The 15505-nt window shown below is 40.3% G+C and overlaps 1 protein-coding gene across 4 annotated transcripts in view; it reads right to left on the bottom strand.

Annotated features, from left to right (window-relative positions):
• The window catches only part of SCAPER (S-phase cyclin A associated protein in the ER), a 142432-nt gene that overhangs the window by 35580 nt on the left and 91347 nt on the right, over positions 1–15505 (bottom strand). For all 4 annotated transcript variants that reach the window (XM_071441781.1, XM_071441780.1, XM_071441779.1 and 1 more), the window contains exons 25-26: positions 9260–9383; positions 2019–2248 (exon numbers count right to left, since the gene is read on the bottom strand). In XM_071441781.1, the coding sequence (XP_071297882.1) occupies positions 2019–2248; positions 9260–9383 (354 nt within the window). The remainder of the gene's footprint in view (positions 1–2018; positions 2249–9259; positions 9384–15505) is intronic.

Genomic DNA, 15505 nt, shown 5'->3' on the forward strand with positions numbered 1-15505 from the left:
GGAATTAAGAATAAAAATACACTGGATATAAAGCAAGAAGTTGAACTGCAGCATGGAAGATTTTCAAAGCCACTGAAGTACAGCAGTTAAAAACACATAAAGAAGCACAAAGATTATTAAGTGCACACTCATTGTGCAGGTAAATTTGTCTGTTCTATTTAGCAACAAGAAAGGTTACTAGCATTAAGTTTCTTGCTAATTTTGATCTAAGCAATCCACCTGATCACACAGGTGATAAACAAGTTCTCCTGCATTAGTGGAATAATTCCAGGAACAGAGCTGGGTGTTAGATACATCACAGTCACAGAGAAATGCTGAGTGCTGGAAACAGCTCTGAGAAATAGGAGGGAAGAGGAAGAACTAAATAAAATAGAGCTCATGCTGATAGATGGTGGCTCACAAAAAGGCACAACCTTTCTCATCAGCATTCTCTTCCCTAGCAGCATCTCCACAGTGTGACACCTGCAAACTGTGCCCACTGTCCCCCTCCTTCCCACCCACACCTGGGCCCAGAGCAGCTGCTCCTCTGGCAGAGAGGAAATGGATGTGAGCTTTCAGTCTGCTGGGACTGTTCTTCCCTGGCACCCGGAGACATCAGGAAGATGCATGGAGCTCTCCCTTCCTTGAGGAACTGAGCACACACACAAGTGGAATGTCAAAGCTCTCTAATCTATTGCCTCTGTCTCTTTTTACCCACAGGAGCACAGCTGAAATAACCTGGCTACCCTTTTGATGATACCCAGACAGCACATAGATAATTGGTGTTTATGCATCAGGTCTAATAGTCCTAAATAGAAAAAAAAAATAAAAATTCAGTGCTCCTGTTTCTTTGCCCATCTTCCTAAAACTCTCACTTAATCAACTCCCCATGACATATGATACAATGACCTGGAGGTGAAAGATTCTCATTAATGACAGAATTTGTCTGTTTTTGACTGGTTTAAAATGCCCTCTCTCTTTTTTTCCTAATTGCACCATTACCTTGTCATCATGCCTTTCATTCCCCATTTATAACCAGATCCCCTAAAGTGCCTCAGGTGAGGGACCTGCTCAGATTCTCATGTCTCTCCTTATCTTGAGGGTCTGCCTGTGCTGGGCCCAGCCAGTGTCAGATGTCTGCTCAGCACAGACCTCCCACCCTCCCATTCATAAATTGTGGAATACAACATCCTGAAATTTCACACTCTATCAAAACCTGTTTGGGGAGAAGGAGAGTTACATGAGAACACAGAAGTTTTAGAGGTCACTGGTATCTATGACAACTACTTGTTTTGCTTTTCTCCTCCAGATGTCCTCTTTGTCTCCATCAGCATCACACCAGACTTTGAAACGTCTCAGGGCTCACTGTGACATGTTTTCAGTAGCATATAAAGAAGAACTGCATTTCTTCAGGGAGCTGAAGACACACTGGTGACTATTTATATGATAATTTATTGATAACTATTTATATAGCTTACCAGTGAAACTGTGCACTTTTAGCAAGTCTAGTATACTGCTGGATATATATTACTTTCATATATTTAAAATATGTATTAATTATGTATGTACTAATATATTCAGGTTCAGCTATTAAAATGCAGCTACATGATAAGATCAGATTCTAGGAATGACTGGGTGACTTTTATAATAGGAAATGTATTTTTTTTTGACCAGCTTATATGAATGCATGTATGACATGAGAGACCACAGGCAATGGGCACACACGGTTGGTGTAGAGAAGTGAGAGAAAAATATATGGAAAGTAGCTCCTACGTAATCAGGAGAGAAAATTAATGGAAAGAACATTAAAAACAAGTCCAGAAATAAAAAAATCTTGGGTTTCTGTATTTCTTTGTCTGCAGTTTTTTGAAGAACATTTTTGATTGAGAATATAGTATTTCAGCAGTCTTCTTGACTACCCACACAAACTACTCTCACTGCAGCAAGGTTAAAGCAGTTTGTTCCTCTCTTAAATCAATGCAATTTGCTTTCTCTCTCATAAGGAATACTTAAAAAAGTTTCATCATCTTTTTTTAAACCTGATTAGGTCTTGGACTCTGCTGCTGAAGGCTTCCACTTGTGAGGATTTACTTTTCACTTCCTGTAAAATCTTCAGTGCAGTAGAGTGGTTGTTTCCATCTGGGAAGCTGGAGATGAGACATCTGAAAATCACAGCAGTTACCCTCAGAAGTCCTGTTGTTAAACCTTCAAATACCTGCTTATTTACACTTCTGCCTGCAGTAGCATTATGGTCATCTGGAACACTAACCTAAGTAAAGAGAAAAAAACACAAACAACCAGAATTCAGTAAAACTAACCAAAGATTCTAGAGAAACATTTACAAATTCGCCTAGGCCTACACTGAAAGTAATAATAAAGTAACATTCTAGCAGTGCTGATGAACATGAAACCATTTCAGGTACAAGGTAAGGTAAAGCACATAATCCAAGCTGGACCAGAATAAATCAAGCCACAAGAATGCCATGTCTGAGAAGCAAGGAAGCCAACAGCAGCAGATTATGCCATTACTATGATTGTGTTCTTATGCATGAAACATCAGCAGCGACCACTGCACTTGTCCATCAGAGGTCACCCACCTGCCAATCATGTCAGAAGCACAACACCCAAGTTCTCTCTGAGCAGACCTCAGAGGAATCTCATTTTTCTAAATCATTTCACTAGATCCCACTCCTAAAAAGGTGAAGCTGAGCTGTACAACATGTAAATCTGACAACAAATCTACATGCAGGATACAGATCTGGAAGGAGATTATTACTCATGGAGAGCATAATTTTTAAAAAATTAATTTCATTTTTCCATGTCTGCAATGCAAGGTAATGAATCCAGCTGAAATCCTGCCCTGTTACCATCACACAGTAAGTGGAGTGTGTGTGAAGTCCTGCAGTGCTCAAGGCAGACACTGGCAGCAGTCAGAGCTCAGGGCTCCTGGAACATCCCCATGGCTGATGCTGCTGGGCCAAAGCCACATCCCTCTGCTCTGCCACAGCCTGAGGGCTGACACAGGCACCAGGGATCAGTGCTGGCTGCAATGCCATTTTCCTTCCAGGTTCAAATCATTTACACTCAGAATATGCAAGCGTGGCCAGAGAAAAGCATTCCTCCTCGTACAGGAGGGATTTGGTGACACTTGGTGACAAAGAACAACATGCACATTTCTTTATTATTCATTAGCTCTGAGCCTTGTGCTGGTACTTAAAACTCATTGTAATGGTCTGTTGCTGGTGCTGAGCCAAGAGAGCAAGTGAGAAGTCTTTAGCTGCTTACTCAAGTTCAATAGGAAAAGCAATGCAACGTGGCTCCAGTACCATTTGTTGGTAATAATTAAAATAATTAATGTCTAATGACACCAATTGCTCACTGAAACAGAGGGACTGAGCTTTGCCATGTGAAAATCAACTTAAATGTGGCTTTGTGCTCAGAACACCAACTTTTAAAAACTGCTAATAAATGCTACTTTCTGCTTTTTTTCACCTTAGATAAAAAATTATATGTGCTATTTTTAAAAAGATTTTATAATATCTTGCAGCAGAGCCTTTGTTTTGCTGTAATGAGCGGTACTATGAGTGGATAATGTCTGGTTTTGTCTTCCAGTTCAATGTACATAGGAGAAATATATTTTCTAAGTATATAGTCCTTAGCTATGACAGTTCATGCTTTGAAATAAAACTGCTCTTCCTAATTTGTAAAATAAATAGATCTGGCACTTACTAGAGTAATTTACTGCAGAGCTTATTTCATGCTCACTTTTTTTGGAAAATGTGTGTGTGTTAATTAATATCAAGTGAGAACAAATGTGGTTTTTTATACAGTGTTATGTCAAACAACAGATAGAAGAAAATAGGTAAATTTGACAGAAAATAGGTAAATTTGAACTGAATTACTTGAAGATTCTTCTTTTACACTAACTCAAATGAGTGACAACAGATCAGCTCTTTTACTGAAGAAATAATTAATGGGATAGTGTGAAAGTGTGTTGAGATTTATGTTCAAAATTAATTGGTGTGCTTGCAGAAGCAAAATTAATTGGGGTGCTTGCTTGTTGATTATTATATCAAGGAAGGGGGTAAGAAATCTTAAGATTTAATAGTGTAATTATGAAAGCTTTCAGGCTCTGGTTTCTTTGTGTCAATTACACAAAGAGTTAATGACATTCAGAGAAACTGTGCTGAACATGAGCTGTGAGTGGGTAAATGTAACAACACTCCACATTCCTGAGGTTTAACAGTTTCTCTGACACAAATCTACAGGTGTGATTACACACTAAAATTGATTTGTTGAGTAATTAGAATAAACATTTTTAAATCACAATGGAAGATCAGGAAATTGTAACTACTGTCCAAATATCTGACACATCCAACATCTCAATGCTATTTTAGCTTTTCTGATGGCTGGCTTTGCTGGGCCTAATCAGGAGCCCTAATTTCTTTAAGTTGGTTCTTGAATTGGAACACTCTGGTGACCTGACACTCAGCTCTGGTACAGACCCCACATAAGTCATAAACTATTCCTTGGAGAATTCACCCTGGGCAGGGGTTCCCATGCTTGTGCAGAGCTGCCATAAGCTCTTCAGCTCTGCCCAGCATCTTGGGCTTAATCCTGTAAGATGCTGCAGAATATGGCCCCAATCCAGTAAAGCACTTAGGCACGCATTTAATATAGCTGAAAATGCTCCTCTGTTCTGACTCACATCACCAAAATACCTCTGCAGATCAGAGCACATTCTCCTTCTGTGCTAACAAAAAACACCAAACAATTTCCAGTTAGCAATGCAGAGGTCCAGCACTGACAACTCATTCATATTTTTATTTCATAAAGGCATAGTCCTCCCCAGCCATGAAGAATTTCAAATGTAGAGTTGGTAAACCTAAATGGAAAGACTTCAGACCTTTAGAAGCACACGATTTCTCTTCATTTGGTCAATTATTTCATATAATTCTCCCATTACCACGAGTGATTTTGTGCTTTTTGCATGTGTAGTCATTGGGCTTGCCTCAAACACACTGAAAAGTACACCTCAGAAATCTCAGTAGGATGTCAGACTCTCTGTGCAGTAACTAGTGAACCAAAGAAATGGAAATGGCTCAGGGAGGGCATGGCCTTGAGATGGTGCAGGTGAAGGTTTCAATTCTAAATTCCCCACCCCTAAACACTTCAGCATGCCATTACCTCTTCTACTCCAGCCCTGTTTTCAGGATTTACTACTCTCCACATGGGCTTGTGTCCTGGTTTAGGGGAAATGTGGGAGAAACCTCTAAAGGGGTTCCCTCTGGAAAGCAAATTCAAGAGGCCTCTCCCCCATCTGGTTTGGGAAGAGATTTCCTTAGAGAAAAGTGGAAAAAACCTGTTTATTCAACAGGCAAAGCATTCACCAGCACAAAAGAAGAGCAATATTAAACAATAAGGCTTCCTGCTGCTCTGAAGAGATGAGACACACTCAGCAAGTCCCTCTGGGGGCTGTGCTCAGCTCACTCAGTCTCTGATCAGTCTCTGCTCAGTCCCTCTGGTGCTGGAAATGCCACAGGCCAGGCCCAGCCCGGTGGCCACAGGTGGGAGCTGTGGGTGCTCTGCTGGTGTTCAGGCCAGAGCAGGCTTGAACAGCTCTAAAGAAAAGGGAAAAAAGAAAAAAAAAACCCACAGTCCAGGGAACTTCTTTGCCTCAGCTAGCTAAAACTAACTAAAAGCAAAGGAGAGCTCTGTCCTGCTGTCTGTCTGTCCACAGACAATGCAGTCCAGGAGCAGGAATGTGGAGGAGTGAGAGCAGTGTCTGCAAACAAACTGTGCACTTCTTCTCTCCCTGCTTTGCTCTCAGAACCAGTCTTAAAGGTGCAAAACTTTTTTCTGGGCAGACCAATGGGGATAGGAGCATCATAAAGTCACCCCAGGTCAGCTTGTTATTAGGGACTGAGGGAGCTGCCAGTGGCACACAGCTGAACCCTGTGGAGACAGGTGTAATTTCAAAATGGACTGGAAAAGCCCAGCAGCACAGATGTACCTTGGGTTTCACAGCTCTTGGCATCATCAGTGCTAACATGGAGCTGCCTTATTTGATGCAGCACAGAAGACTAAAAAAATCCTGGCCACAAGTGGTGAAGAAACTGCAATAGGATGTATACTGTCATGCTGAAGAATCCCAACTAAATGGCAGCATATTCCAGGCAAGAAGTGGAGGAGAAAAATTACTTTCCTGTGACTAGACAGCCAGATTATCTTAAACCCAGCAAAATTTCATAGGCCACTAACCTAAAATATGGTCCAAATTTAAGCACTGTATTTTGGAGAAGAAAAAAGTAACCAGCAACTGGGTTTTGATCCCTCACCTAACATTCATTGCACATTCACTAATGATGTCTTAGCATTTTCAGATACTATTCCTTTAAAGACTGCCTTAAAAAATAATCCCAGGGATCTGCCATGGTATCCCCCAGACAGGTATGGTTTAGGTGTATGGCTTCTCAGGTATCTTTTGGAAAGTACATGACAGCTGTCACTTGACTGGAAATAAAACCCTCAAAGTATGAAATGATCCTTCCATGCCTATAGCTCCATTAATGACTTGGTTTTGTTGGTATGAAACCTTCCAAAACACACAACTAGAAAAGCTACAATTATTGTCCAACTGTTTTCTGGCTACAGTAGACAAAGAAGAGCAGAGACAGCAGTGAATAAAGGAAACTCCAACTCCTGCACAAGAGCTGTAGGAATGTAGGTGGAAAGGTTTGATCCATTAATCATGGAAATCAGGAAACAGCCCTGCTGTCCTCAACAGACACTGATTTAGGCATTACCAGAGCTAAGGAGGCTGAGGAAGGTAACAGGGTAAGTCAGGCTACAGAAGGTTTCCTAGCAGTGCCTTCAGGCAGGAGGCACAGAAAGGTCTGAACAGGATACTTCAAACTATGAACCTGGACAGGCTGGATGACACACACACACACAAAAAAAACCCAAACCAAAACTAAATCCACATGAAACTGTCTGGAAACAAGGTTCATACTGGATGTATTCAAGATTATATTGAAATGCTTCTCAAAACAGTACTGTTTCTGTGTTCAGCAAATATTGGTGGACTTGTTTAATAATTTGTTAAAACCTTGCAAATATACATTCTCCTTTATTACTCCTGGTATTACTTTGGGTTTTATTTTCCAACAGTAATTGGAAAGACACATGACATAGGCAAAGACTGCATCACATGGCTCCTCCAACCAGGAAAAGTGGAGGCAGTTAAAAGTCTCTGGGGGTATATTTTAGTATTTTGGTATTCAGAGCTGCTCTCAGTTTGTACATTTCTTTTTTGTAAAAAAAAAAAAGAAAATTCAAACTTGATCTGATTTATTATATTTTCAAGAGAGAAAAATCAGGGTTAGAAAAGCAGCACTGTTTTTGGGTTTTGTACTCAAATATGCACTTCATGGAACTATGAAGATATCCCAGTTTAAGGGCCAATTCTGCATGAAGAGAACATAAGAGACTTTCTGTATAGGAAAGAAAAGTCCACTGTGGATCATGGGAAACATTAAGCTTTAATTACAGTTTTGCTGCAATTCAAGGGTAGTATTTGGCAACAGACTGAAAAGAGCTCTAAGTGCAGTAAATTTCCCTTCTGCAGTATCTGTGAGCCCTAGGTGGCCAGCTGTGCCTGAGAAATGCCCTGTGTGCTCCTGCAGGAGGTGCAGCACAGAGAGCCCTGGCACAGGGGGAGCTGCTGGGGGATTCCCCAGCCAGGGGTGATTCCCCAGCCTGCCTGCCAGAGCACCCTTGCAATAAAATTGCTTTACTCACCTTTATTTACAATAGGACAACACAAATAGAAAGGTACTTTTTCTGTCAAGATGGGTTAAGCCCAGCTGCTCTTGGGTCTGGTATGGTTACATTTCTTTGTTCTATGTTCATGTACTTATTCTAAATAACTTTAATTGGTACCATACCAAATTAACTTCCTTAATTAATTAACTTGGTTTCTTTATTTTTTCTCACATAAACTTTTTGTGCTTCTTTAAACAATTTTTGCACCCTCCTTTTTTCTCTTAATCTTTCTCATCTAACTTCTCAAGCTCTCTTTCTTTTTGTAATCTTTTCTCTTGCTCATCATTCAACTTTTTAAATTCTTTCTTTACATCCCCTGTGTTAAAGGGGAGCATTAACAAATTTAACAATTCCTGATGTGGTTTCCTCAGTAAAAGTGGGTGGTGTTTTCTGCTCTCATTTTTATTATTCTCACTATTGATATTTTCCTTGCTTGCCTCTGTGTTCTCTTTGAAGAAGAATAGGTAGCTTTAGGAGGAGCAGCTGGTCTTACAGCTTCCTCTGCAGGCTGAGGCAGGGGAGGTAAATTGTCACAGGACTCCCAAGCCTTATTCTTGATTGTCAACTTGAACTCTTGATTCTGACTCATCTCTCCTAACTTCATAACTTCGAATTTGTTCTTTTTAATTTATTTTTTTTCTACCTAATCTCCAGAGTGCTGTCTGGGCCCCGGAAATCTGTCCCGGGGGGTTATTCCCAACTATTCCCCAGCTGTCCCGCCCCTTCCAGTGACACCTGACACCCCACGGCAGAGCGCACAGCCCGCACTCGGGTTCGCTTTGTGTCACACAACTCGGACCATCCTTCCAAAGTGTTCATCAACAGCCCTGTGGCTTGTTGATTCGAACAGCGTCGCTTAAATTATTCAAAGTATGTACATAACTTTTCAATTAACAAACTGCTTGGCTCATGAAAATACATACACACAATTTATAAGTAAAAAAACAGGACTAAATATCTTATGATGAGCAGGTCACTATGAATTAAAAATGAGTTTTCAAATAAAATATTTAATGACATTTCAAATTAAATGAAACATCGGAAAATTAAAACTTTCACTGCTAAAGAGTCCTATTTAAGCACTTCAGCAAATCAGACTCTGGCAATGTATTGACCTGACTTAGATTCATGACACTGAAGCGAGTAAGAATCAAGCACACGGTCACAACTGATTGTGGTCTACACTCTAAATATTCCTATAGGGTGAATTAAAGAAAACAATCTCAGAAAAAGATAGAATATCCACTCCTAGGGTTCCTGGTATACATGCTTTTGCAGAAGTCATTGTAGAAGCAAATACATCAATTTCTACAGCCACCAAATACAAACAACAAATGAATTTTAATCTTTCAAGCCTTTATTCTTATTTACCTCCTGGTGTTCTTATACTCTAAATACTTTAACATGTTTGTGAAGCATGCAAAAATTTACAAATTAAAGAAGTTATTTTACCTACCGTAAACTGGTGTATCAACAGGTCCATCAGAAAAGTGATCTTATTGCTAAAAAGAACATAGGTGCAGTTTTCTATGCAGTTGCTGCAGGTGAGGCTGTAAACATTTACTGTACTGCACAGTGACCTAAAAAGTCAGAAGGGAAGAAAAATTAGAATTTTACTTCCTTCAGTAAATTCAAACCAAATAAATGGCAGCATCAAAAAATAAGCTTGCAGGAATTCACATTTATTTTCTTTAAATAATACCTTAAATGAAATCAATAACTTTAAAACCGTAAAGCCATACTTATCAGAGGCCACACACTCTATGGGTACTGGACTCTCCTGTAATCAAAACTCTGACCAAAACTGACACAGAACATCAGCCAATTTCACAGCTGGATAGGTAACGTTTCTCTGTGTGTGGCTACAGCTATAGAACACACTGAACCTTTCCCTGGCAGGACCTTCAAGCCCTGTGTGAAGTCTCTGACAGCAGTTCCCAGCTCAGCAGGGCCTGTGCTCAGCACAAGGGACAGGGATGCCCAGGGAGCTGGCAAACCCAGCAGGTGCTGGCCCAGGTCCTCTGGGGCCACATTGTCCCCTCTCCTCAGAGCCTGCAGTGCTGCTGTGCAGCTCCATTGTCCCCTCAGAGCCTGCAGTGCTGCTGTGCAGCTCCATTGTCCCCTCTCCTCAGAGCCTGCAGTGCTGCTGTGCAGCTCCATTGTCCCCTCAGAGCCTGCAGTGCTGCTGTGCAGCTCCATTGTCCCCTCTCCTCAGAGCCTGCAGTGCTGCTGTGCAGCTCCATTGTCCCCTCAGAGCCTGCAGTGCTGCTGTGCAGCTCCATTGTCCCCTCAGAGCCTGCAGTGCTGCTGTGCAGCTCCATTGTCCCCTCAGAGCCTGCAGTGCAGCTCCAGCAGCACTGGGGAGCCCCACCTGTGCCTGGGGGAGAGGGCACAGCTTTGCAAGGGGAACAACACAAAACAGAAGCACGTGCACAACTGCTCTCTGCAGCACAGGCAGGGATTTCCATCTGCTCCAATTAAAGTGTTCTCCTCAAAACAGGCCCTGCAGGGAAGCTGGGACCAGTCCTAGAGAATATTGTCACAGAGAAGATTAATCTTACCAAAGAGAACCCTATTTCAGAATAAACAAAAAGTTTGTTTCTTGAGCTTTGTTGCATATCACAAAAGCCATCACTGTTACTTCACAAACACACACACAACACAAATGCATCATGAATACATCCAATATAAATACAGATGGCTAGGACATTCAAACTGTTTCTCTAAAGTAAACCAAAATAAAAAGAACTTTCACTTTGTTGAGTTTTTCTCAACATATGAAAAAATGTGAGTAAGTTCAAATAAGCTCCGAAGAAGAAAATAAATTATGAGCACTGCTGAAAGGTCATACAAAAGTGGGGCTGCAACAAACACCAAGTTACTGCACTGAAACCATCAAAGCAGAACAAGCTGCAGACTAATTCAGAATGCTTCTGGAGCTGAGTTTTAGGCTTTATCTTTCTCCTAAAATACTTTTTGGAACAACAAAATTATTTACACAATAAGGACTGTGGCTTTGCGGATGCTGGGCTCTTTGCTGTGGTATCTGGTCACTTAGCCTGGCTCCCCAGAGCTGAACTGGTAGCCTCTCACATACATTGTATTTTTCAAGCAAAGGAAAGCTGGAAATGCTCGGAGGCCAGAAAAAGTGGAGTAAAATTCTTTCATTTGTATGGCTGGATTGTCTTCTCTTCAGGTGGAGAATTTAGAAAATAAGTGAATGAACATTTATACATTCCCTCCATTTCTGAGTATCACCGTATCACTAGTTATATTAATCTAACTGTACTGGTAATTAATTTTATTCTACTGCCTAATTAAATCAATTTCAATCTGCAGCTTACATGACGTGAAAACAATATTAAATAATTACTCATTGACCAAAGGCAGGTTAATTTGCATCTATTTCACCTAATTTTTACCCTACAAGGATAATTTTTACCCTACCTAGAGATAATTGAAGCAGGATGCTTCACATGCATTTTTATAAATCTGTCTGCAACACTATTCTAAAGGGGATTTAGTTCCCTTCTCTCAGTAATGCTGAAAAATATTTTCATTAGGCACCTCCTTCTATCTTTCATGAAGATTATTCCCTTGTGTAGGTATGTTTAGAGGGGGAGAGAGAAGAAACTATATTGGTAGTATCTATTTTCTGTTGAGAAGATGCTTTAAATCAGCTTCTGTCATTTTATCAGCTATTCTAAAATAAAGATCAATTCTATTTAAATATAAACATTATAATTCATCCAAAGTGTCAAATATGAACTTGTAGGTTAATTCTGACAGCATTTCAGAGTTCTGAGGTGATTTAGTTAATTCACTGCAATAAATGCTTTTTGATATATGGCATTCCTAATTCCTAAGAGGATAATTTATTTTACACTTGAAAACACAAAAACTTCTCACTTCATCTAAAGACCAAGTTCCACTGTACGAATGCATCACGCTTTTGTATTTCCCAAGTGACCCTCACGTCACAAAGAGTACTGCTGCTTCCAGAGACTCTATAATGCCTTTGAAAAGGTGCTGGAAGCAAATGGATGTCAAATGAATTTTTCACAGCAATAAAGAGGGTTCCCTTAACTGATACCATAGGCTTGCTACCAGCAGCTCGTCTGAACACATTCTGATCACGGCGTGCTCAGCTCTGCTGCAGCTCCACAGCCTGACTGCAATCCAGCACCACGAGTGTCACACAGAAGTGTCCCCAGGTGGTTGGCAGTGTTAAATGGCAGATTAGAGACAGCACAACTAATTTCTTTACTTTAATCTTATTAAGAGAACAACAGCTGTCAACTGTCACCATTTCTGCACAAGGCTGCCGAGACAAGCGAGGGGCTGCGAACGGCAGAGCTACAACTTTATTCACCCACACCTTCAACTGGCTGGCATGGAAAACCCAATGCACTTCCCACCCTCTTCTTCCCTTTTGGAGGAAAAGAACTGCTGTGAATTGCAAAGGTGTCATCTGCAGAGATGCCAGAGGCAGCTGAAGGGCTGGAGCAGGAGGCTCTGCAAAGCAGGTGGTTATTGATCACGGCTGTTGCTCTAAACTTTGTATCACAGCCACAAATCAGCTTTCAGCTCTGGCCCCTGCACGTTCACTCCAGCCCACGGCCAGGCTGCCCTCGGATGCAAAGCTTTCCTCCAGAGTAAATCCAATTATAAAAACCTCCTTATGGTACACAAGCTTGGAGCCAAAAAAGAAATCTGTCTTTTAACTAGACAAAAATACGCATCTGCATGTTATGTTTATTTTACACAAATATGAAGGAGGAGGAGAGGAGGATTCATTTTAATAAAGCTAGATCTCAACAGTTTGTATGTCTGCACGTGATTATTTTTTAATGTTAGCTCATCTTCATTTCCTCAATTTGCCTGATATAAACAAGTTGACAAACTTTTAACTTCTATTAAAAATACTGAGGCATTAACAATATGCAACCATGGAAAACTAATCCATGATAGTGCACCAGGATACAGAGGCAAGAACTCAACTTATGCTTTACAAAAACCAGGGCATCATCAACATACAACAATTTACCTGTTTCAAGTGTAAAGCTCTTCCCTATTCTTACAACTTCTGATGTTACAAATGAACATACTTTGATTATCAAATGAATAACCCTAAAAGCTCAGTTTGGCAGTGCAATAATACAACACTAAACACTATCAAATTTAGGATGTGTTAAGTCAGTAGAAAACTGCTCATTTTTAACCAGTTTGAATATTATGCAGCAGTCTGATGGGGAAGGGGATCAGTATTGGAAATTACCTGCTGAGTTGCAATGAATTAGGAAATGAAATATGACTGAAAAATGGTGCACAGTATGGCTGTAGAGTGGAATGGGTAAGGAACCATCAAGGTAAGAATATGGACTGAAACAACAATAAAACTGCATGAACAGCAACACTACAGCTTAAAAAGTGTATGCTCCTAAATGCAAGTAAAAATTACAGAGAACAACATATAAAACCAGCTCTTAGCTTAAAATAGTTCTTACTGAAAAATGTCACTTGTATCAATGCTTTCCAAAATATCATGGGGACACTAATTTCTTCTTTTTGTGTATGTAATTATGGTTTGAGCTTTTTTACCCTGATAATATTTGCTTTAAATATATGATGCAAGAAAGTGTATGAAAATAGAAGAAGATATATTAAACTTGACTTCAATCCCATCTTAACGTGTAAAGGTCCAACATTGTTCCTTACACAATTACTGCCAATTTCTCTTTTAAAATACTCATCACTCAAGGAAGTCAAAGCATTTCCCAAATGTTAATTAAACAAACCCTACAAGCCTCATTTGTTAGCAGGTTTGTTACCAACATGTCATGGTAAATGAGCTGCACATTGCAGGGCAACCCAGGGGAGGAGACTCATCTCCTGCTCCTCATCTGAAGGCATTCAATTGTTTTGCTGTGCAGCTCCCATTTGCTTTTCTGTACAAGAAGAATATCATAGGGCTCCAAAATCTTTACAAATTCTGCTGACTGTGTCTTGCTTTGTGGAGAAGTGGACAAATCCTGGAACACTACAAAATGCTGCTTTGAGAAATAATCTGGCTGGACATTAATCTTTATGTTAACACCAAAAATAAAACTTACTATAACCCACTGTTTTCTCTTCCCCTTTTCTAGTGATTTATTTGAAGGGGAGGAAAATTGCCCCAACACCAAATGTATCATCTGTCTCATAAATGTCATGTGCTCCTCACAGCATTTCCCATCCTGCTGCTCTGACTACTGAGCTGGACAGTGGTACAAAACAACAGGCATATTGTTAAATCTTCTGATAATAAAGCTTTATCTTGTAGACATGGGATTAAAGTTCTGAGCTGCACCATACAGCCAGGATTTTGGGGAAAGAGAGATGTAGATAATAGCCCATGTAATCTCCTCACCTACTTGTAAATAGCTTATCCTCATCACAAAGCAACAGACAAATTCCCAATTTAAGATGAGTACAAATGGTTAAACATTGCAAGGACCCACAAACAATCTGAAGTACAGCAGTGTCCTTTAGCAAAGCATATTTGGCTGGGGAAGACTGGAGGGCAATTCATGAAAGGTCTTCATTCAACTTCTCTCCACAGGGCTTTGCTTTGTCTTTAAACAGAGAAAATTGCCAGAGAAAACTGCTCCTTCACTAGATTCAAAGTTCAAGAAATCAGGATGCAAATGACATTTGCACAAAAGAAAGAAAGTAACTTCAAACTTGTTTCAACATTAAATGAGAAATGTGATCTGAATTTTCTTCCTTGTTTAAAGAATTAAACATATTCTGTGATTGTCCTTGGTTTTGAACCTCCCTTGAACACTCTGTATGTAAAAAATTTCTTAAATCCTTTCAGTGAGACCCTAGCAGTACCTGTGAATACGGTTTGTGCCTGCTTCACACTGCTCATAGCAAGTCTCACCCTCTGGAACTATTGTTGCTCTCAACAGCTGAGGTGCAGATTCTGCACAGAACATTCTTCCCCACCAAAAAGGCCACAGAAATACCAAGAGAGGAGCCTCTGCATCCCATGCAGCACGACCAAGATCCTTGGGCCACTTCCAGCTGACTCCAGACTCCCTAAGCCAGACTCTCACAGACCAAGCCTGCAAGAGCAGTTTGCTTTAGAGAGCAGGATTCTGTGTCAAATTACGTGCAAGCTGATGGATAACTTCCCAACTTCCATACTTCCAGGTGCCTACAAACTGGAAAGTGCAATTTGCTGTGAAGTTGAATGAAATGCTGTATTTCAGGAGTGGAGCAAAGCTCTTCAGAAGATGTTTTTAACACACAATGCTGTCAGAACAGTTTACATTCATCTCTTTTCTGCCCCCGTACTTCCTTCGGAAATACAGCTAGTATAAAATCTCTCTTAATAAAACAATATTTAGAGAATTTTTCAAAGATGCAAAACCTCTTTTTATAATTCAGTCATGAACAGTCCCAGGAATCTGAGTGATCACTGGTCTGAAAGGGCTGTGAGATAGACAGGGACTGTCAGAGAAAGGAAAACCTCTGATCGACTGTTGGGACGTGATTTCTGTTACACAAATGTGGCTGACATGGGGCTTTATTTATCAGCACACAAACTCCTTCAAGACCTAATACATCCTCAAAATGCCTCACAAACTTCAAACACAATGTTTTCAGTAATGTAAACACAATGTTCTCAAACCTTCTCAACAAAGCTTACCAAAAC

The sequence above is a fragment of the Agelaius tricolor genome, unplaced genomic scaffold (genome assembly GCF_023055355.1).
Source record: "Agelaius tricolor isolate 1412-34295 unplaced genomic scaffold, bAgeTri1.0.p SCAF_16, whole genome shotgun sequence".
NCBI classification, from domain to species: domain Eukaryota; kingdom Metazoa; phylum Chordata; class Aves; order Passeriformes; family Icteridae; genus Agelaius; species Agelaius tricolor.